We start from the raw sequence: 23733 nt of genomic DNA, 5'->3' as shown, positions 1-23733 counted from the left end.
CTATCAATTACACAACGTTCTTTGTACTTCAGGCATCATTGTACAATAGTTTATCGTTCGATGTTGATATTTTTGACTCCGAAAATCGTTTTAGAAACTAACTACAGTCTTTGTAAATATGGTACACATTTTATATATATATATTATTGTTGTTGTTTCTTATATATTTTGTTTCACTGTAAAATGGACACTAGATCTGTGTGTGAAACATACATAAATAAAAAAATAACCATAATCACTACGAAACTGTGATATTATAAACACTTTTGAAGGACTCTACACTATTTATTAATCTCTACTAAAGATTACATACGAAAATGGATAACCTAATTTTAATATTAGTAGTTCTTGTCAGTTATACTAATAGAAATGATTGATTTTTAAAAATAAGTAAAATTATTGGAGCTGTTTTGTAGTAAATAGTTTACAATTAACACTTTTCAGTATATCATTACCCTCATTCTTGAAGAAAGAGCTGAAAGTCGAAGAGCTACTCTATAGATTCTCATGAAGGTCTTACAAATCGGGCATCTAGAAATGTTAACATATCAAAGGATGAACAGAAAAATAGAAGACAAGCGGACAAACTGATATCAAAAATATCTTTTTCACCGTATAAGCCATGAAATTTATAGAAAAGTTCGTTTCTACAAGTCGTCCATGGGTTCATTTCCACTCTAATGTATTTGATATATTTCGAATTCTGCCATGTAGGTTGGCAACTTGGGACGACTTAGTCTTGTTAACTTGCTCTTCAACTGTTCATATGTAAGATTCCCCAATGTATTTTGATTTTTTAATTGAAGAACTTAAGTCCAATACAATGTCCAGTAAGTATATAGAAAGCAACTACTCCTTTTTCTCCGCCGTCAATAACTGGAGTAGTGTCGAATGATCAAATAACATTAAGAAATGATCGGGATTTTCGGTTATTTGTCCGGAGTACTTCGTTAAATATGGGATATTAAAAGGAGTCTAGAATCCTGTTCGGGCATATTTTCTGTATCTGTGTTCTTGCTGGATCTAGTTTGTGGAATAAAGTTCTGCCAGATCAATTTTATTTATACTTTTAGGAGAAGAGAAACAAAAACACAGTCTACACAGCCTATAGTATGTACCTAGTAAGTTGTAAGTCCATTTTTTGATTAATATATTGTAAAACTTTGTGTAAATTCGTCTCATATAAGGAAGAGGTAGAGCAGATAATAAAAAGAGTGTCCGGAATCGTCTCCCACTACCAGTTTTATTATAAAAATATGAGTATTTGTACAAAATACTATACAATTTGGTCTCTATTTAAAAGGGTGAGTAAAAGGTAGTCTTTGACCGAGTGGTCGCAGACAGGATCTCCAACAGAGCCCCGTAGCAGGCTAAGAGGAGTGGAGTTAAGGAACCAATGCTCCGTAGCAAGCAGAGGCAGGTTAAGTTGCCAACAGAGCCCCGTAGCAGGCTAAGCGGCTGAGGTTGGGATTCCCAGACAGAGCCCCGTAGCAGGCTAAGCCAGGAGATAGGATAGGCGTAGTCCCGTAGCAGACTAGAGGCCTGGGGTTAGGTTACTCCAAGAGTCCCGTAGCAGACTAGAGGAGGGTCACCAGAAAACTGGTGTCGAGTTGCCTTCGTCCATCCAATTTATAGCGTCCCTTGGGTGGCGGTGGCGCTTCTGCTTCGATTTCGTCTTCTGCTCCGTAGGAGGGGCTAAACGTCGTCTGCAGGTGATAGCAGGTCCCTCTGGTGGAAGATCCTCTTGCCGAACCATGTGGTGTTGTTTGTAAACATTGAAGCGTGGAACTGCTTGTTTACGACATCACATAGGATATTACACCCCCCTGGCTTGTTTAAAAATAAGCCGAAGGGTTATTTTTGTTTATGTGATAGTTGGCAACACTGAAGAATCACACACACAAAAGAAATCACTGAACACTAAACACTTGTGGCACTGAAATAAATGAAAATCACTTTTCGGAGCAGTAATGTGGTAGCGGAATATAGAGCACTAAACAGGTGGTCCCTATATACAGGCAGGATCCGTACATGGTACATGATACTTCATTTCCCTCGAGATAGGGCTGTTTTTGGCTTGGCGTCAATAAATATAAACTAATTCACTTATAGTAAGTGGGGTTGGAGTCTGTGTTAGCTGTTGCTCCTTAGTTGTATTATTGGTATTAAATGTTTCCAATGGAATAGGAGATGAAATTTCTATGCGGTTCGTTCTAGATTTGTTTGGTAACGAACGAAGACGACGATATAATATGTATAAAATAATAAGACTTAGGAATACTAAAAAAGTTGCAATTGACACTGAGATATAAAGATAATTTATATTGGAAAGTTCTAATTCGAACGGCGTGATTTCTTGGTCACCCTGTATAAGGTGTAAAAGTTTCTAAAATATTTGCACTAAAGATATGTATTTCAATAAAATAATCCAATTTTAAATGTCAATGACAATAGTAATAATGGTCCTGAATTCCTGGTCATCCTGTATAATGTAGATGTGGTCATAACTTTTGAAACGTCCTGTACAATATTCAAGTTGCATAATGTCAGTTACAATATGTAGTTTACAGAGGAAAAGAAAAAAAATATCGATGATAATGTAGAATTATGTTGGCTGTCCTTGTAAAAGATCAGTTGCCTTTTAAATGCGGAAATGCAGATCTCAGCATTTTTTTTTTTTCATTCAGTTGCAGAATAATGATTCAGCTTTTTATAAAACAAAGAGGAAATGAATGTTCGTGTCGTTATGAAAAGTGTTTTTATCTGCTGAAGTCTTGACTTTAAATATTTCTTTCTTCCTAGTGGTGAGTACTGTACTTTTTTTTTCGCTCGTTTAGAAAATAAAATGAAGTTATTTATTCTTGTTCTATGTTTTGTAATTCTTGATAAAATGGCTTGATTCGGTCTATTGAGATTTCTTGTATTTTCTTCCGAAAAGAATTTGGAAATTCTATCTTATAAAGGTTAGGATTCAGTCTATCCAGGATTTGAACGGGTCCAACATAGGAAGCTGAAAAACTTTCCGGCACTCCTATTTGCCGATTAGGAAAGTAAACTAGTACTTTTTGTCCCTTTTCAAATTGAGTTTGTCGGTGTCTGCTATCGAAATACTTTTTCTGCTTATTATAGCTAGCGATCAAGTTATTCTGTACACTCTCACGTATTTTATTCAAATGTTCTTTGTTGACACATAATGTTGGAGTTGACGCTAACGCAATATCAGAGATGGTCTTAGGTTCATATCCATACATGAGGAAAAAAGCAGAATATTTAGTTCCGGCTTGCACAAATGTATTAATAGCGAATGTAATATATGGTATCAGCTTCGGCCAAAGATTTTGGTTTTCTTGCACGAAAAATTTAAGTGCATTCTGTATTGTCTTGTGGAATGTTTCCACTACCCCTAGGTTTTTATGGTCGTATGCAGGGCAAAATTTAAATTCAAAGTTATAGCATTTTGCCAAATTTTGCAGCCTCTTAGCGTTATGTACTGGATGTCTATCCAGGTATAAATATGAAAAAGGTCCAAATTTGAGTATGATGTCATATATGAGAAATTGTTCAATTTCTTCCGCTGTTATGTTGTCCACAACCTTGGTCACACAATATCTTGTGCACATTTCTATGGCCACTAATATGTGTTTAAACTGTCCATTTCCCACTGTTATTTTTCCAATAGAATCATATTGCCAAGCTGTTGCGATCGGCTTAGGTGGGTGATGGAGTAATTGACCCGCTGGTTTAACTGGTAATTTCTTGAGTTTCTGACAGGAAATGCATGTTTTAATTCTGTTGGCAATGTACGCTTTCATATTAGGAAAGTAGTATTTCCTAAGCGCCGAATGATATGTTTTGGTATATCCAAAGTGTGGTGCCATTGGGTTATTGTGTAAGGCATCAAACCACTTACTTAATAAAGATTTCGGCACACAAAGTAGATATAACAATCCTAATTGGGGATGCTTCTGTGTTCTGTATAATATCCCGTCCTTTAGAGAAAAATATTTTGCGGCCCGAAGAGTAGACAACTTATTAGGTTCCTTATTTTCCAAAACAGTGATGATGTCAGAGAATGAAGGATCTTTCCTTTGTTCTTCTGCTAAATTTGGTAGGATTATAGGTTGTTCAATTTGGAGAGTAGTGTCTAAAGAATGGGATGCAAATACTTTAGCATCTTCTGTGTCCGAGAAATTGTCAATTTCTTGTTTTTCTCCCTGTTTAATCTCCTGTTTATCTTCTAAACGACTAAAGATGTCCGCTGGGTGTAATTGACTTTTAATGTGTTGTATTTCGAAATTGTAGTCTGCTAAGAATATTCGGTAGCGACTAAATTTTCCAACTTTGTCCACTTGTGTTGTGAGAGATGTCAAGCATTTGGCGTCTATAAATAATTTAAATCTTCTATTTAGTAGGAAGTATCTAAATTTTCTCAAAACATATATTAAGGCGTACAGCTCTTTTTGCCAAGTGGATGCTTTCCTTTCACTTGGTGTAAAACGTCTACTAGCATAGGCAACAACACGTTCTTGTTTCGTTTTTTGGTTATAGCATGCTAATAAGCCTCCTGCGGATATAGAGGAAGCGTCGGTATACACACGTATTTCCAGTGAGGGATCGAAGTGAAACAAAGATGGCGCGTGTATGATGTCAGTCTTAAGTTTCTCAAATAATTCGTCATGCTGAGAGGTCCATTTAAATTTTGAATTCTTGTCTAAAAGGCACTGAAATGGTTCTATTTTTTCTGAGAAATTTTTGATATGTGCTCTTAAATAAGAACATAATCCTAAAAAGCTTTTCAGAGTTCTTTTAGTAGTTGGTTTCGTAAAATTTCGAATCTTGTTAGCGATTTTAGGTGAAATCTTGATTTCTTTCCCACTAACTGTGAAGCCTAAAACGTCCAATTCTGTGTATAATAAGTGGGTCTTTTTTGGACTGGCACGAAAATCATGCTTTCTTAATCTTTTAAAAAGTAATTCTAAATCCGATAACTGTTGTTTCCAATTTTTACTTCCTATGACCAAATCATCAGCGAATGCAGTTATACGGGGTGGTAGGCCCTCTAAAAGCATGCGTACAGCTATACTGAGTCCGGCGGCGGAACTGGAGTGACCCATGGTACACCTCTGGAATTTATATGCCTTTCTAGTATGGTTGACCTCAAAAGTCATGTATTTTTGGCTTTTGGGATGCAACAATAGCTGGAAATAGGAGGATTTTATGTCGATTGTGGATATGGAGTTTTTTCCTCTTAAAACGTGTAGAATATCCTCCGTATTTTGAAATGGTATACTTAGGTAATGTGAGAACCTATTACAAGCTTGGAGGTTGAGAACTAAGCGGAACTCTGAAGTATTTGGCTTCTTCACTATGAGAAGTGGCGAGGAAAAAGAACTGTCACTAGTTTCTTTAATAATATTGGCATCTAAAAGTTGTTTAATTTGTAAGTCAATTTGGGGTCTTACTGCCAATGGAATGGGAGGTGATCTCTGATGAAAAGAGGCTCCTTTATCTATTCTTATTTTATGTACATAGCCACGAAAGTAGCCAATGTCAGTTGGTGTGTAGGAAAAAACATCTCTGTATTTAAAGAGTAAATCTTGTACGGCTTTCTTTTTTTCTTCTGATAAATCCGGGTTTATGTCAAACAAATTAATATCAAAAAATGATTTTGTTTCTTCTAATCGATCCTGAATTTCTTTGTCTGATCTGTAAAAAGTTTCGTCATCATGGCCATTATCTTGACAATTACCCTGTAAATCTACTTCTTGAAGATTCTCTTCTACGTAAGCAATTGGGGTGCTCTTTACTAACGTTACCGGTCTACTAGTAGGATTTGATATCAATAAAGTCAAATTATTCTTAGGTACCTTAGTAGGTAACGTTTGTAGTCCGTATTTGTCCAGCAAATTTTCTAATGGAGAGATGAAAAAATATTTATTATTCTTTTGCCGATTCTTGACACTAATTGGTAAAAAGAAATGTGACCTGGCTGGTATGGTAACCTTTCGAGTTGTAAAAACATCAGCCGACTTGTGCTGTTTTATTGTATGCATAGCGTTAGCAGATAATTTTTCCTGGGTATCAATTTCAATTGGATACTGCGGAGGCCGTGGTTTCTTGTATACTGACAACATGTTATTCTTTAAGTCAATTTTGGTCTGTAATCGATTTAGAATGTCTTCACCGAATAAAGGCAAAAAATCTCCATGCTCTAAAATTCTGAAATAATGAGAAAATGTTGTTGAGCCAATTCTGAATGTAATCAAAGCTATATAGCGTAAATTTACGACAGAATTCTCAATTCTTCGTAGATTAGTGCTAAAAGGAATCAATTTTGTGTTTGGTGGAAGCCAATTTTTAGGCCAAAGACTCAATGAACTGCCAGTGTCTATGATTACAGGATACTTCTCTTTATTAATTGTTACATTAATTAATAATTTATGTTCCTGGTTTAACATTTTAATGTTCTCCCTTCTATCTGATAACGGAGCTACTGCATAAAGTGATGTATTTGTCAATCTTTGTTGTTCACTTTTTTCCTGGTTCTCGGCCCTCAGAACATGTTCTTGAGAGGGTGTGTCCTGGGGCCCCCCTAGGCGTTTCCCTGCTGATTGTTCTTATAACATGTACTGGAAGAATGACCTTTCTTATAGCACGTACCGCATACTGTAACAGTTTCCGGCCTAGGATTACTATTATTATCTTTATTATTATTTTTAGAATTGCTCTTATTTCCATTTCTCTGCCGATTTTGATTTCCGTTATTTGTACTTTTCGACCTATAATTGTTACGGCCACCTCTTCTAAATTGTGAGTTCTTAATGGCATTTTGAGCTACAAGAAGAGATAGTTCAGCCATTTGATTTGCTAATTTAGTAAAATCTAATGAATTGTTTGCACTGGAATTACTAGATGTGCTAGGCGCGGGGGGTTCGGGAGGGGGATTCGGATTAGCAACTTGGGGGGAAGGATTTGGAATTATCTGATTTTGTGATGCATCCTGTAGCTGTGGTGCTGAAGGTGTAGGAAAAACTGAAGCTGGTTGCTGGTATTGATTCCAACTAGGTGTTGGGTTACATATTGAATAGGTCAGTTGTTGTTGATGCACAGGGAAGGAAGCGCCAGCGACTGCTGATGAATGTAAACTGCTGACTGGTGTACTCTGATCGCAGAGTGAATAGAATGCCTGTTGTAATTCCACGTAATCACGTTTCTTCATGAGGTCATTTGCTTTCTCGAGGTTGTGTAAATGCGTTTGTAAGGCGTGAACAGTTGTAAATGTTTCTAACGCTATCTTTTGCAAAAAAGTTTTCTTTAAACCTAAGGATAAATAATTTATTTTCTGCTCCTCGGTGGCCTGAGGCAGAACTTGTCTAATGACCCTTAATTTTCTGAGAAAATAAGCATCTACTGGCTCGTTTTCACCTTGTTGGACTTGAAAAATTTCGAATTCCGCTCGATATGCCGGTAATCTTGGTCTACTCAGTGCAACTAATTTGTCTTTTAATTGGTCATAATTAAGCGCGTCTAACTGATTCTGGGCCTTTAACTGTAGGACTAAATCAAGTGCTACATCTTGTAAGTACATAGGTAATAGTTCTTTCTTTTTCTGTTCATTCCATGAATGTAATAGTGCCAAATGGTCAAAGAGCATAAAAAATCTATCGGGGTCTTCCGTAACGTGTCCCGAATACTTAGTGAGGTGTGGTATATTAAAAGAAGGGCGCGAATTTTGCTCCATGTTAAAAATGTTTTCTGGAAAAGTGTTTTTACCAGTTCTAGTTTGAGGCATAAACAAAATTCAGTTCACTTAAAAGCACTAACACTTTAAAAAATTCACATACCTTCCACAGAAAAAAAAGTCCACTTCTGGTTAATAAAAATACTGTCCGGTAGGGGAGTATTCAGAGTTTATTCTGAGTCGGTCAAGCCTCTACCATGTAAAACTTTGTGTAAATTCGTCTCATATAAGGAAGAGGTAGAGCAGATAATAAAAAGAGTGTCCGGAATCGTCTCCCACTACCAGTTTTATTATAAAAATATGAGTATTTGTACAAAATACTATACAATTTGGTCTCTATTTAAAAGGGTGAGTAAAAGGTAGTCTTTGACCGAGTGGTCGCAGACAGGATCTCCAACAGAGCCCCGTAGCAGGCTAAGAGGAGTGGAGTTAAGGAACCAATGCTCCGTAGCAAGCAGAGGCAGGTTAAGTTGCCAACAGAGCCCCGTAGCAGGCTAAGCGGCTGAGGTTGGGATTCCCAGACAGAGCCCCGTAGCAGGCTAAGCCAGGAGATAGGATAGGCGTAGTCCCGTAGCAGACTAGAGGCCTGGGGTTAGGTTACTCCAAGAGTCCCGTAGCAGACTAGAGGAGGGTCACCAGAAAACTGGTGTCGAGTTGCCTTCGTCCATCCAATTTATAGCGTCCCTTGGGTGGCGGTGGCGCTTCTGCTTCGATTTCGTCTTCTGCTCCGTAGGAGGGGCTAAACGTCGTCTGCAGGTGATAGCAGGTCCCTCTGGTGGAAGATCCTCTTGCCGAACCATGTGGTGTTGTTTGTAAACATTGAAGCGTGGAACTGCTTGTTTACGACATCACATAGGATATTACAATATAGATTGTCCGGTAGAGGAGTGTGCAATTCAATCTGTTCGGATTGAGTCCGACGCTTCTACCATGTAAAAATATCCTGCTAGGGCTGTAGGTATAGCAAATTAGTTGACGGTATTTGGGCTTTTCTCTCCCAACCTTTTAATATCAAAATCCAGTTACATACAAATATAATACTAATCACTATAACCAGGCATGGGCTGCCAACCAGACATTTATGAAGCCAAGTGGATAGTTGGCGAAACTGTTATACGTTAAAATTTTTAACAACAAATGTATTGTTTCGCTCAGCGAGTAGTTTTAATCGGATTTAAGTCTACTAAAACAAAGCTTGTACAATGCAAAATAAAGAAAAAAGCAAGCTTTTCATTCTACATACAAATGTTGGATAAAAGGTAGTAATAACATTTTTTTTTTTTTATTTTTTTAAGTCAGAGGGCTATGTCCAATCATTATACCTAGTTATATCATAAATACTGTCACAAGTTTGAATGTGAATAACACAGAGTATTAACACTACGAAAATTTATTTTGGTTATGTTTTACATTGATATGTTGTACACTTGACGCACGAATCATTTTTCGAAATGTTCCCCCTTGGCCTTGATGCAGGCACGAAGTTTTTCCGGCCACTGGTCAATGGCATTACGCACCACGTACATGAGACAATTGTTCACTGCTCGGGTCAAGGATTGTTTCAGACTGTCGACAGATGGATGCCATTTATGGCAGACCTTTGCCTGAAGGACTGCCCAAAGTTTGTAGTGCAACGGGTTAAGGTCCGGGATGCTAGAAGACCAATCAGCGGTACAAATGAAGTCAGGGACGTTCCGTGCCAGCCAGTCCTGGGTTGTTTTCGCTTTGTGGCCTGGAGCGGAATCCTGCTGGAAGGTCCACCTTTCTCCAGGGAATATGGTAGCAGACAGTGGTTTCACTATAGATGTTAGCACTGTGTCCTGGTACATCTTGGCAGATGTTTTAACACCTTGTTCGCAAAAATGCAGCTCGGTTGTGCCTGAGTAGCTCACTCTCCACCAAACCATCCTGAAGCAGGATGATATGCCCTCTGAACCCTTGGAGCTGCCTCAGCAGCTGCAGTAGATGACGTGGCATACACACGGTCATTTTGGGCGTTTTAGATTTGATCAATTGTGAACATCTTTTCGTCAGTGAACAGAATCTTTGTGCAGACTGTTGGCGTAACGCCGCAACAGTCTCTTTGATTTAAGGACCCTCTGCGACATTAATGTTTGGGACAGAAAGTGACCAGTCCGCCTCTTATACGCCCGTAGATGTAGGTCACTCCTGAGCACACGAGACATGGAATTTCTGGTGATGTTCATCTCAGCAGCCATTACACTTTCTGTTCGAACAGGATTTCTTTGAATTCTTGCTGCGACTTCTTGCGCGGTCAGCTGCCGTTCCAGTCTCGGTGTATCGCTGTATGGCGCAATACAGGAATCTCCTGCTGATTTTTAGGGGTTTCAGGAGTTTGAAAATCTCACCTGCTGTCTTCCCGACCTTGTGTAGTGCAATTACTGCTACACGATTTTCGTAATCTCCCCACTCCATCAGAACTCAATACAATATCAACGTATGTCATGAACAGTCAAACACACACTACATGCATCTTCCGCTTTATACACAGATGGCTACACTGTGCCACTCCGGATGCCTACAGCGCCACTCCAAACTTTGTGACATTACTTACGATATAACAAGGTACGATTTCCGTAGGTGATAAAGGAATGTGGGGGGTGACGATGCGTGGCGAGTGGCAACGAATTTGTGTTATTCAATCAAAAGCATCAGTGTCGTAAAAAAGTGGATGCACCATAACAATATGTTTCGGAAAGACGAACAACGTGTGGGGATCAAGATTGAAGTTGCACTTGGGTGAAGTGCAAAAACAATGTTTTCAGGGACTTCGTGACAATTTTCACGCCAAAATGAAGGAAATACTTCGCCGGAAGCACTAGAACACACGAGAAACCATCATCCGTCCCATATGGTGGTCCATACAGGACACCGACAAAGATTGACACCTTATAAGGTACGACGCCTTCTATACGTGTGGCAGAAGGCGATAATGGGAGGCAATTACACTGAAGGAATATAACTGATGTTCTGTGCTTAAATCCAGCTAAGAATTATAACAATGGGGGTTGCAATTACTTTTTATCCAGTTCCTGTATATAACTATTTCCAATTTACATTTAAAAAAAAAAAAAGTGTATTGCTTATTAGATATTTTTCTATATACTATAGATTGTAAGTAAATAATTGTCTCAGCAAAACGAAAGTGGTACATTGAAAATTACGATAATTTCATCTATTTGTGGGTGTAGAATTCGGCTGAAGTGAGGAAACATATGATTAGGTGTTCGTCTAACTTAGACGATGAAAAGGAACCTTAAACTGCAATCAAATGATCGAACTTCATTCTATGGCTTATAAGTAAATATAGTGCTCTGTTTGAAGACAGAAATGTGATAGATTTTGTGTTTAAAACTTGTGAAAAGAGTGTTGGAGCAACTAGTCCTCTCTTTTCACAAGGCTGAATATACTCAGGTTCTACCTGTAGATTCCATAGTGAGATAGAATACAAGACTTGGTCAATTTAAAATGATTTTTTTGCAAATAAGAGAAGCAGCGTTATATTAGAAGAACAAATCTTAGCTCGTATGTCAATACCATCCCCTCACTACCCATCTGTCTTCCACCATATCATTTTTCTGTGAAATCGAAGGTGGTTTGCAAATTAATGGAGATTTTCTCTGAGAGAGGAAAGAGTCATTAACATGACGACGTGTGTGCTGCATTAGTATCATTTCAGAAATGTATGGTAAATGACGTTAGTTTTGAACCATTGCAAATACGCGGAAATTAGTTCAGTGCTGGACGAGGCAGCAATTGCGGTTTCTCATTCTTATCAAGACTAAGTTTGTTTACTAAGGTATCATTTTTCTGTATTAAAATGGACCTCCGATATGCAACTACAGATGAAAAAAGAACAGTAAAAAGGGTTTTGAACGCTCTCTTTCATACGACGCTTTTCACCACTAGCGGAGCGAACTACCAGAAATTCCCCGACTTTTCCTCCCTTTGAAAGGCTGAACAGTTTCTAGACCAAGCAAAGTGATCGTCCTTACAACTGACTGACGCAACATGCTTGGTTGTTGTACAAAGCTCCGCGCAATTACCCACCCCCCAGAGTGAGAAACTTAAAATCAAAATCAAAATTTGCTCTGAAAACGAAAAACTTGCTAAAACAGAACCTGTCTACTTAACATATCCATTCTCTGATAAACATAACTCAAAACTTTTGTAAGATTCTTTGTAACTGTCATATTTGTATAGTGTTGTATTGTATTAGTTATTCTTATAATGTGTTCTTAGTAAGCATGTGTGTGTGTGTTTTGTGTTTATGTACACCCATGTCCAAAATGATTGTCGCATATCTATAACTGTCTTCTTGTAAGAATATAATTTGATATTGATTTTGCAGGGTACTTTTAATACTGATACTATGTGTATAATCGTAAAATGTATATTTGTGGTAAATTTCATAGGAAAAGAATTATAAATACGAAAATTACAATGAGTAAAACAAAATGTTGCTAAATGGACAAGAAAGATTTATTTTCGCTTTATTGTTCTTACTTACTGCTCTTTTGACATGAAATTTATCACTAGAGTCCGGATGTTAGGCAAAATGCCTATTCTTTATTATTAAAGATATGATCAAAAATAACGTTTTAAAGTTTATATGGGGGTTTATAGTTTGGATTTAAGCCAATTTTATTTTGCCTATTTTGCCTATTTCGACCTTTACTGCCTAAATAATTGCTTTAGTGCCTAATATTGCCTATTCTATGCATTTTCTTCAAAATGAGCCTTCATTAGGAAAAATATATAATTTATATAACAAATAATACACACATATTAAGTGTTTGTAAACACAAGCACGTGGTACGTTACGATATATATACATGGTGAACTTCAAAGATGTGCACATACTTCGGGAGGTGATTAGTGATATCAAAAGAAGACAAAATGTCCTCTGGTATTTTGTCAAATTCCGTGTCGTGTACGCCTGACAGAGTGCCAATTTGGAATCGAAAATTAAATCCTGACAATTGGAACGGAACCGAAAGATGTGCACATACTTTGCGAGGTGATTCGTGACATGAAAAGAAGACAAAAAGTCCTCTTGAATGTCACGTATCACCTCCCGAAGTATGTGAACACCTTTATGTCTCGTTCCAATTGCCACGATTCGGTTTTGGATTCCAAGTTTGCCCCCCTGTCACTCGTACACGACGCGGAATTCGACAACATGCAACAGGACTTTTTGTCTACTTTCGATGTCATCAATCAGCTCCCGAAGTATGTGCACATCTTTCAGGTCACCCAGTATGTATGGAATGCATAACAAGCTTCGTTTTTATATATACAATAAAAGAAGATATTAACAAACAAGTATGTTTCTATATTCTTTGAACATTATCTATGACTTGAATCTATTTTTAATGGTATTGAGTATTTATCTTCATTACTTCGAGTTACATTTTAGTGCCTATTTTTTAAATTTTTAGTGCCTATTTGCCTGCCTATTTTCCAGGTTTTTAGTGCCTAAACATCCGGTCTCTATTTATCACATACATGTCTTTGTCGATTATACACATACTAACATTATAAGAAATACCGGACGAATTCGTTATCTAATTATATTCTACAAAAAAAAAAAAAAAAAAAAAAAACATTCATAGACATACGACAATAATTTTGAACATGAGTGTACATGCGTGTATAATGTGAAACAATGTATCGTGTTTTTTGTTTGTATCAATTAGTTTTTTTTTTTTTTTCTGTAGTTAGGTGTAAGAGGAAGGCCTTATGGCCCTAACCTTGCTGCTGTAGAAAGGCAATAAATAAATATTTTCCCTGGCCATAATTTGCACATTACGTGACGTTTCGGTGTCTCAAATGCTGACATTCAGAGCAGCAAAGAGGATTGGGAATATAGAGACGTACTTTCAATCGGTAATATTAAGATTTCACGAATTCCGGAATGGTGGCAAACTAAAAGTAAGAATCAGGAGCTAAATTCAATGCACATCTCATGATTTCTTACTTTTAATTCGTGCCAATTTAACATGTCCGAAGATTCTGACATAGCCAATTGGGAGGGGGGGGGAATCCAATCCACCCCTCATTCTTCACTGTATTTGATTCCATGCAGTGGGAATCACTAGGAAGCCTCATCAATAATTTTATAAGCCATATTATATCAAAATCGAATAATTTTACTGAAAATTCTCGAACAAAATTGTTTTCTTTCATTATAAAATAATAATAATAATAATAATAATAATAACGAAATCTTAGCGTCTGAAGGAACTTACCTGCTTATTCTTGACCAACTTCAGCCGAAACCAATGGAAATGATCGCAATATCCCAAATAAAATACAAAATATACACTGTCTTATCTAAATTCAATAATTTTTCCGTAGGTATATGTGAAATTTGCTACAGGGGGTTCATTTTACCTCTTATTCTTTACAGATTGCATTTCCAAAAAAGTATTATCATCTCGGAAGATTGGAAGAAGGCACATATTAAGTTTCATTAAAACTGGATAAGCCTTACTAGAATTATCGTGAAACAAACAGACGGACGAACACACGCAAATATCGGTTGAGTAGAATGATAGAAGCTCGCCTGAACTGATTTAATGAGACATCTCAGGAATCCATGGTGCAATTTTTTAGTGCATCCATGCAGCAACACTCGTAAAACGAAAAAACTACTAGCTACGTTGACACTGTCTCAAAAGTCCCCTGACATAGAGTAACTCTGTTATTATCAGAGTTACAACAAAAAAATGAAAAAAAATGAAATGAAATCTTTGAGTTTTACGTCCCACGGTTATGCCGGTTAGGCTAAAGGAGACGGTGATTATGAGAAATGAATGAAATGGTGGAATGAAGATAGTGGGAGGAAACGGGAGAACCCCGAGAAAACCCACGAGCACGGTGTTTGTCCACCACAAAGTCCACACGGCGCGAGCTGGGATCGAACCAGGGACCCCAAGCACCGGAGGTGAACGCTCTACCACTGAGCCACCGCGCCCCCCTGAGTTACAACAAAGTCTTATGTCCCTTTCACATTATCCGGCGATTTGCCGGATCCCGTTCCGGTGAATTGCCGGACGAGGTAGAAAGACATTGCAAGCAATGAAGCTCTTCACATATGTGCGGCGGTCACCGGACATTCATCCGGCGAGCAAAAACAGCCGGATCTCCCTGCTAGAATCCGGCGCGGCAAATCGCCGTGTATAGCCAAGCGGAACATTACAAGCAATGACGCTCTTCACATATACGCGGCAAACTACCGGATGGGTGTTGGGGGAGGAAGCAAGTGTTGCCAGGAAAGAGCAGAAAGTGGCTGCTATAATATGGGAGCGTGTGGTTTTGTGTGTTATGTGGAGTGTGTTTGTGTATGTGGTTATGTTCTAGCCCAGTACATCTGGAGTAATTAACCAAACCTGTATATACAATATATGGGGAAAGATGACATGTAAAATTAATTGAAAACGACCAATACTACCGGTGTCGAAATCAATATAAATTATTATGTAATAGAAGATTGGGAGATGTCCGTGTAGCACTGGACAAATGACCTTCTATAAATTTGTGGTGACCCAAAATTGAAATATACACTATCAAATATTTCAGCAATATAATCTTTTGCTATATATTTATATACTATTTTGCTACGCAAAGCAAAAGAGAATTCATGATGTGATATTTGATAAATATACCGTACTTTATATATTTTATAATTATCTGGTTGTAATTGCTTGAATAGTCCTTTGAATTCAGAGACTAGAGCAGTGCTTTAAAGAGACTTGAGTCAATAGTCGGAACGCTTAAAACAAAAGAATAAACCCGAAATAGTATAATAATAATAATAATAATAATAATAATAATAATAATAATAATAATAATAATAATAATAATAATAATAATAATAATCTAATATAAATAAAATAAAGAGTTTATGTGTCTGTCTGTCGTTGTGCGGCCTAGGGATCATACGAGTGGACCGAAAGTTACCAAAATTTGGTCACAGGTACCTTGGTCCAGGCTCCAGATCAAACCGATGCATTTTTTTTCAAAATTCGAACCAGGAGGTCTCAGGGGGGCGTTTACCAGGACATGTAAAAATAGTAGAAAATGACCGATATTAGTGTCAAATCCATAGTTTTCGCGGTCGCTGAGATCCATGGTAACACTACCATTAGCGATGACTTCAGCCACCATTTGTATGCGGGCCGGGGATCACCAAAGGGGGGGGGGAGGAATTTCGAGACATGTAAAAATAATCGAAAATGACCGATATTAATGTCAAATCCATAGCTTTCGGGGTCACTGAGCTCAATAGTGAAACTCAAGATAGCGTTTACTTTCACATTTAGTCCCCATCAGCTAAGGAACTTGGGCCAGGAGATTACCGAGACATGTAAAAAATAATCCACAATGACCGATATTAGTGTGAAATTCACAGTTTTCGCGGTCTCTGAGATAAATGGTGATACTTTCATTAGCGATGATTTTCAAATTCAGCCACCATTGTATGCGGGCCGGGAGTCACCGGGGTGGAGAATTGCAAGAGATGTAAAAATAATCGAAAATGACCGATATTAGTGTCAAATCAATAGTTTTCGCTGTCGCTGAGATGAATGGTGATACTCCCAAAGCGTTGACTTCCAAATACAGCCCCCGTCGACTGGGAGCCAGAGGCGTTGTTTTTTCAAAATTGGAACCAGAGGATCACAGAGGCGTTTACTTTCTATGTAAAAGTAGTAGAAAATGACAGATGTTAGTCACATTCATAGTTTTTGCGGTATCGGCTGAACGCCAGAGGCGATTTTTTCACAATTCGAACCAGAGAGGGGTCTCAGGGGGTGTTTACCGGGACATATAAAAGTAGTAGAAAATGACCAATATTTGTGTCGAATTCATATTTGTCGAGGTCGCTCAGATGTATATTGATACTCCCGATAGTGTTTACGTTCAAATTCAGCCCCCATCGGCCTTCCCAATGAAAACACGTACGTTGTTGGATATATATTCACACAAAATGTATCTAATTTTAGAAATGTTTCTTAATTCTTCTCTCATTGTTCAGTTTGTTTACATTGATATTTTATCTGACCCGTGCGAAGAACGGGCATAACAGCTAGTAATAATAATAATAATAATAATAATAATAATAATAATAATAATAATAATAATAATAATGATAATAATAATAATAATAATGCCTACAGACCAGTCTTGGGGTCAGTGGCTGAATGTTGGCTTGAGATTCTCGGATAGACCTCAACGGTTGACTATTCCGAGGGGACTTTAGCCTGGTTTTCTCAGTCACAACAGTTGAATACCGGAACGGTATTTTAAATATCCAGAACCGGGCCGCTATTTTGCCCAAGTTTATCAATTGTGGAAACAGCATAGAAAAATCTTCCAAAATACCGCTTCTCTAATAAAAAGTGCACATCTTTTCTGTATGTGGCATGTTCTCTCATTTCGGTAACAGACAGACCCGTATCCACGGGGGGCTAGGGGGGTCGGTCCCCCTAAACTTTTGCTGGCCCCCTAAAAGTTTCACGGTAGGCTTGCAAATGAACTATAGTATGGTGATGAAGTATACTATGATTGGGTCGGGCCTCCCTTACTTCTACCGGGCCCCCTCAATTTTTGGGCTGGCTACGGGACTGGTAACAAAGCGAATAAAATGCATATTATTTTGCATTTGTCCACTGCAGCCACGTTAACAAAATTAATGAATGACAATAGTTGACGCGATAGACATGCGAAAGTAATTAAAGAATTTTCCTTCGTCTTCCCTTAATTGTGGAAACAGTATAGAAAAATCTCCTTCAAGATACCGGTTCTCTAAAAACAAGGATGAACCCATATGTGTCTCTGACGTTTTTTTTTTCTGCTTGTGTCTTAACAAGGCGAGCAGAAAACACATTTTGCGTCTGTCCATTAGAACCACCACAACACGACAAGAGTCACAGAGTTTTGTTTCTTCAGTTGCACAGCAACCCTGCTCGCATATTTTTCATCCACGGCAAAACGCCGGATAATATGAAAGGGTCCGAAACCGGATCCGGCAAACAGCCGGAACCGGATCCGGCAAATCGTCGGATAATGTGAAAGATGCCTAAGAGGGAAAACCGTCTCCAAATATGATGTTTTCAATCTAAAGTGAAGATTTTTTTTTAATTGGATGAGCCGTTTGAGCTGTACACTCTTTATGCGCCCAATGCTAACTGAAAATGCAACGTTGCCATTTAGCTGGACCCACAACATAGGTGAACAAAGTTTCTGTCTTTTATACTAACATGTCGATAGACAGCTCCTATTTCAAACAGCAAATTCAGGGAACTTTTGAGACACCTGATATATATATTCTCATTTTTAACGTTCTCCACCGGGATCACGTGCACCAAAGGCGCATGCGCTAGCCATTACACGAGTCGAAAGGGCTCACTAAAAACAGCAAATCCAATGATTCCATGCTATTTGTGACAAAATAGAAGTATTCGGATTTTTGAAAAAGTTTGACTGAAATAGACAATTTTCTTCAAGACGATTGTCGCACCAGGATTCTATACTATCCTTTTTATTATTTCAATAGTATCAGTTATTTAGAAACTGACAGATGTCATAGTGGATAAGCAGTACAGCCCTCACCTTCGGTACAAGGGTTCCCAGGTCGCAATAGCGGCGCTAGGTTCGTAATATTGGGGAGGCGAGGCAACCACACTTGTTTTGCTTTGAATATAATTATTATCGGTTGTACGTATTATTATTATTATTATTATTCACCTGTTGTACATAGAAAAATGGTGGACGAAGGATGGACGAGAAAAAATATTGGGGTGGTGGTCGCCCCTCTTTGTCCCCCTGTAGCGCCGTCACTGCCAGGTCGATCCTAGGAGGAGATGAATTTGTTGTGGACAACATTGTGTTCGTGGTTTTCTCCGGGTTCTCCCGTTTCCTCTCACACTATCATTCCATGGATTTCTCCACAAGCATTCACTTTAATTAATCATCTGTTCCCTTTAGAATAAAAGACACAAGCATGTGGCATTGAACTAGAAATTCCATTTCATTTGAAAAGAATTGAGTATTCGGGTGCCTTATGCTCAAGTGACGTTCTCCTCGACGTTCATGTTCCAGCCTCTCTTCAAATGCTTACAATTCTCACCCCGATCGAATATTTATACCCGCGGAAGTTTATTCCAACAGGCATTTATCCTGACCCTCACTCTTGTCCTCAAATCAGTATTTCTTATCTACCTCAAATGATGTTGGCATTAACGCCTTTTCCCTTGAATATAATTGTAATTTTCACTCTCTATTGAAATTAGGGTTATGGTGGTCTCTCATAAGGGCATACTTAAAGAACTTTGAACACCAATTTTCTGTTGCATGTGTACAAAGTACAATAAAATTTCAAAAGAGACAAAAACATAAGGAATTTATTCAGCATGTTTCCGTCTGAAATAATACAATTTACTTTCTCTAATATCACGTTGTCTAAGAAGCATTGATCTTTTAAGCACGAGATGGCGTTCGTGTCCCAAATCTCAGGATTTATAAGTCGCAGCGTGTCAGGCCTAATGTCATTTGATAGATGATAATCCAATATAGTAGATGTATGAAGTGTTGGAATTTTAATAGTGAAACGTCGTAAGATTGACTGACAACTTTCCTGCAAAACTGCGCTACATTTTACAATTTAATTTCGATACAGTTATGGAAATTTCCATAACGCTCCTTATGGAAAAAATTCGATATCTACGACGCTCCTCGCAGTAAGGACCATTACAGCAAAAACGGATGATTATTGCAAAACTCGAGCAGAACCGTTATGTAAGTAGTCATGACATTGCCACTAACCTAAACTTACATCGCCAAATAGTGTTAAACCATTTGAAGAAAGATGGCTATAATCAGATCCTTGACGTTCAAATGTCACATAAGTTACAAAAAAAAAAAATAAATAAAAAAAATACTCAATCGAATTTCTATCTGTGAATCTCTATTCAAATTTAACGAACTCGAGCTATTTCTAAAGCGGTTGATTACAAATGACAATAAGTGGATAACTTACGACAATAATATGCGAAAAAGATCCTAGTCAAAGCGAGGAGAAACTCCACAGTATATGGCAAAGCACATGACACTCGGTAAGGTTATGCTATATGTTTGTTGGATTGGATTGGCATTCATTGTGCATCACGAGCTACTGTCGTCGGGCAGAACGACAGACCAAGACTTCTACTATCGATAATTAGCACGAATGACCTTAGTAATTAAAAGGAAACGATCGGAATTGGTCTACAGAAATGGTATTGTATACTATGTTGACAATTCCAGACTGCAAACATCTTTAACGACCTATCAGAAATTGAGGCTGGAAGGTTTTAATGCATCCACCGCATAGCCCGGACCTCATAACGTCAGACAACTGTTTGTTTCGATGTTTGCAGCGCTCCCTGAATGGTGTTAAAGTTTCAGAAGTGACCTGTGAACACCACAATTTTTTGATCAGAAAGCACAGAAGTCATACAGCGACGGGATTATAGTGTTGCTGGAAAAATAGTAAAAAAATCATCGAACAAAATGGTGTATATGCGGTTTCATCATGTTATTTTTTTCAATTCATAATAAATATATTCTCCAAAGGCTCAATATTTTTTAGACAACTTGATATATGACTTTTATATGCTTTAACATTTGCATTCATAATATACATAGTTACATAAATAAAGAGATCTGAGTGTCTCAAAAGTCACAGAATTAACTCCTTTCATCTCAAACAACTGAAACTAGAATTTTATTAATTTGAGTGGACGATATTTTAGACTAACAAAATTCGAAAAATTCTCTCATTTAGATTCTTCAGCTTTTTATATAAATGCGGTTGTTATATATATATATATATATATATATATATATATAACAACGATGTTACACATGATCATTTGGAATGCACTTTAGCCCTTGAATAACTAGAATACTTTCTGCAAGTACGCAACCTTGTCAAGAATTTAATAATCTTCATAGTTATTTCAATTAGTTTTCTGGAGAATTTTTTTTTTTTAATAGAAAATATTGGAAAGGACTACTTTGCAGAAAATCATAAATTGTTATAAATTTCGGCAGTAAATAATTTACTTCGATCTTACTGGTACCTTGAATATTTGAATCAGTTTTGTTAACGTTGTTATGTGCATATTTAGAGTTCAATGCTACATAAAAATACGGGCCTATAATCATATTAAAAAAAGTTATAAAAAAATAAAAGCAACAAAACGTATAGCCTTGGCTATACTGAAACATTAATTTCTTTTTCTCTCCGGAACTTACGAAGACTGACTTCATATTCTTCCAATACTTTAAAAAAAGAAAAGAAAGAAAAAAAAGCGACGATAGAAGACTACTCATACAAAATATTAAAAAAATACTCATGCAAATTTACAGACCTGAATGTCGTACTTCACATATACGGGGTCCGGAAGATGAGTTGGACGGTTTTAAAATGAGAATAACGCACTAAAATTTTCACATATAGAGAAAGAGGTTGTTGTATGCCATTTCTACTTACCATGATAATTCTTAGTCTTAAAAATGATGCCCTTCAAAAGCCCCCATTTGTTCCTATACGCATTTGGATCCTCTTCCAGAAATCGTAGAAAGCACTTTGAAACTTTTCCTCACTAGTGTTGGTAATTTCCTCTGTTGCAGCAAGCTTCAGGTTGTCTAATGTTCGAAGATTATCGTATACTTAGGATTTTAGAAACCCTACAGGAAACGGTCACAGATGGATAGATCAGGTTATGTCGCTAAACCGAGAAGTGAAAAAAGTTGAACAACACACATGAAGGCTCGGAATGTATAATCCTTGACATCGATTCGCCCCGATCAGACAGAATAAACCCCGTACATTAGACGACCTGAAGCCTGTCACAACAGGAAAAACTGCCAACATTGATAAAAATGTGTGGTATAATTTGCAAGCAATGAGCAACTCACTGAACATAACAAATATAGCCTATAAGCCAATATAAACAAAGTATTCCATGCAGATGTATGATTAGCTCGCTTACCTCTAGTGTATGTGCTTCAAGGTTCGATTTACATGAGAGCACAGAATATACAGAGCTGAACCAGCATTATGTGACAACTGGGAAGACTCTTAAATTAAGGATATGATACTGTGAACCCAAAAAGCCAAAAGTAATGGCGTTAAGAAGACAACCGCCCAGTTTAATCACACACCATGCAAATTAACATATTTCTCACAGCAGTAATTCGGTCTCCAGTTAAGAACCATTTTCAGTCAAATCAAAATTAAAGACAATGAACCAGACATTTATTTATTTTCTTATTTTATACTACTACGTAGGTTTCATTGATTCTAAAAGTATACTACAACTGAACTGCAGTGTACTGGCTGAGAATAATTTTATCATAGGAATACTGGTAATAATATACGGAGATTTCACACAAAGTGTATAGTGAAGAATTAAATTCAGGTTTACATAGACATAAAATTATAAATGCAGAAAGAAAACTTGAGAATTCCACCAAAAACGAGAAGAGAGGCCATATATCCAAGAGAGATCTTGCGAAATTGTTTCTGTTCAAGGAAGATTTTGCTTATATATATTATCCATTTTTAGTAACCTTTAGATAGAGGAAACGGTTTCAGGAGTACTTTTGTAAACTAAGTAATTTAAGACAAGAATTTAATTGTACTTTATGAAATCATATTGAGTCTACCTGTTATAAACGGAGCATCAAATTTTAACGAATTCTGACCAAATATATACTACAATATTTTATTTTATTTATTTAGTTAGTTATTTGTTATTTATTGATTTATTTACATCTTACATGGAAATACTTTTCTAACTATAAAACAGCGCTCAGGTTACATACCTGAATACATTCACGATAAGGTGATAGTATATAACTGTTCAAATTTTGAGCAAAAAAAATTTATTCCATATACCACAGTGAAAAATTCAGTGATCTTTATTGAATTCCTATGAAGTCTTTGGATGCATCGCTTTCCAGTAGTGTTTTGTTCTCCTGTAACACTACCACCTGGCAACAGAAAGCTAAACTAAGAAAAAGAAGACAGTAGTGGAGGGTTCTTCGTTGTCATGATGTCTGTGTGTGTTGCTAAAGAAAAAGTAACTTTCAAAAAGAAAAACTCATGGTGACGTGGAACGTTAATGACAAATCATGGCTCTTCTACCAAAAAGCTTCTGTGTTGTACTTCTTAAATTACGCAAGTTATAAATGTACCTGAGTGCATCGTATTTAGACAAAGATAACATCATTTCGTCAAGTATTTATAATTAATTAAAGTATATACGTTTAATATGACGTAATTAACAACACTAAACCCAGCTGCTATTTTTTAAAAAAAGAAAAAGAAAAGCTGGGAAAGGTATAAACGCTATTTTTGGTAGTATTGTGCGCGAAAATGTTTCAAAGAACTGTCACGTTATGCATGACCTCCGAGATTAATACTAGGTTTGCAAAAATTAGGTCAAGTTAGTTTTGCATACAAGCCATTAAAGAAGAAATTATTTAAGGATTTTCCAAACGTTACAATGAACCAAGTGGAAGAGTGTTAACACGAAATTGATTATGGATATGTAACACGTAAAATGCCATCGCGCATGCGAATTGGACTTTGGGGGCATCACAGTTTGTATAAATATTTTCTTACTTTATGTGCATCAATCAGGTACGTTAATTTCTTCAATAAAAGTATAATGAAAATAGTGCTTTGATTTAAAACAATGTCTATAAAGGTGAATTTAAAGTAGTAAAAGTACGTGGAAATTATGATGCCGTAAGTAGACTGGAATAGGTGATGACGTAACCTATTCTTATTAAACCAACCACTAGACTATCTAACGGTTGTAGTCCCCCGAATCTTGGCATTAGTGTGTTGGGTTGACTTCTATAGACCTCATCACACGGTGAGGACCCGCTCGAAGTGAATGGCAACTCGTGGC

The 23733-nt window shown here is 37.2% G+C and overlaps 1 protein-coding gene across 6 annotated transcripts in view; it reads right to left on the bottom strand.

Annotated features, from left to right (window-relative positions):
• LOC145676649 (uncharacterized) overlaps nucleotides 1-23733 on the bottom strand; it is a 100180-nt gene that overhangs the window by 51094 nt on the left and 25353 nt on the right. The window contains exon 5 of one of the 6 annotated variants that reach the window (XM_081747493.1): nucleotides 19200-21091. The exons of the other annotated variants lie outside the window; for them this stretch is intronic. Within the exon in view, the coding sequence (XP_081603619.1) occupies nucleotides 21076-21091 (16 nt within the window). The 3' untranslated portion in view covers nucleotides 19200-21075. Of the gene's footprint in view, nucleotides 1-19199; nucleotides 21092-23733 lie in introns of those variants that run through there. 6 annotated transcript variants of the gene reach the window in all.

This window comes from Thermobia domestica, unplaced genomic scaffold (genome assembly GCF_964235325.1).
Source record: "Thermobia domestica unplaced genomic scaffold, izTheDome1.hap1.1 HAP1_SCAFFOLD_269, whole genome shotgun sequence".
NCBI lineage: Eukaryota > Metazoa > Arthropoda > Insecta > Zygentoma > Lepismatidae > Thermobia > Thermobia domestica.
Note: the sequence above shows the minus strand (reverse complement) of the source record. Positions and strands in the feature narration are given on the sequence as shown.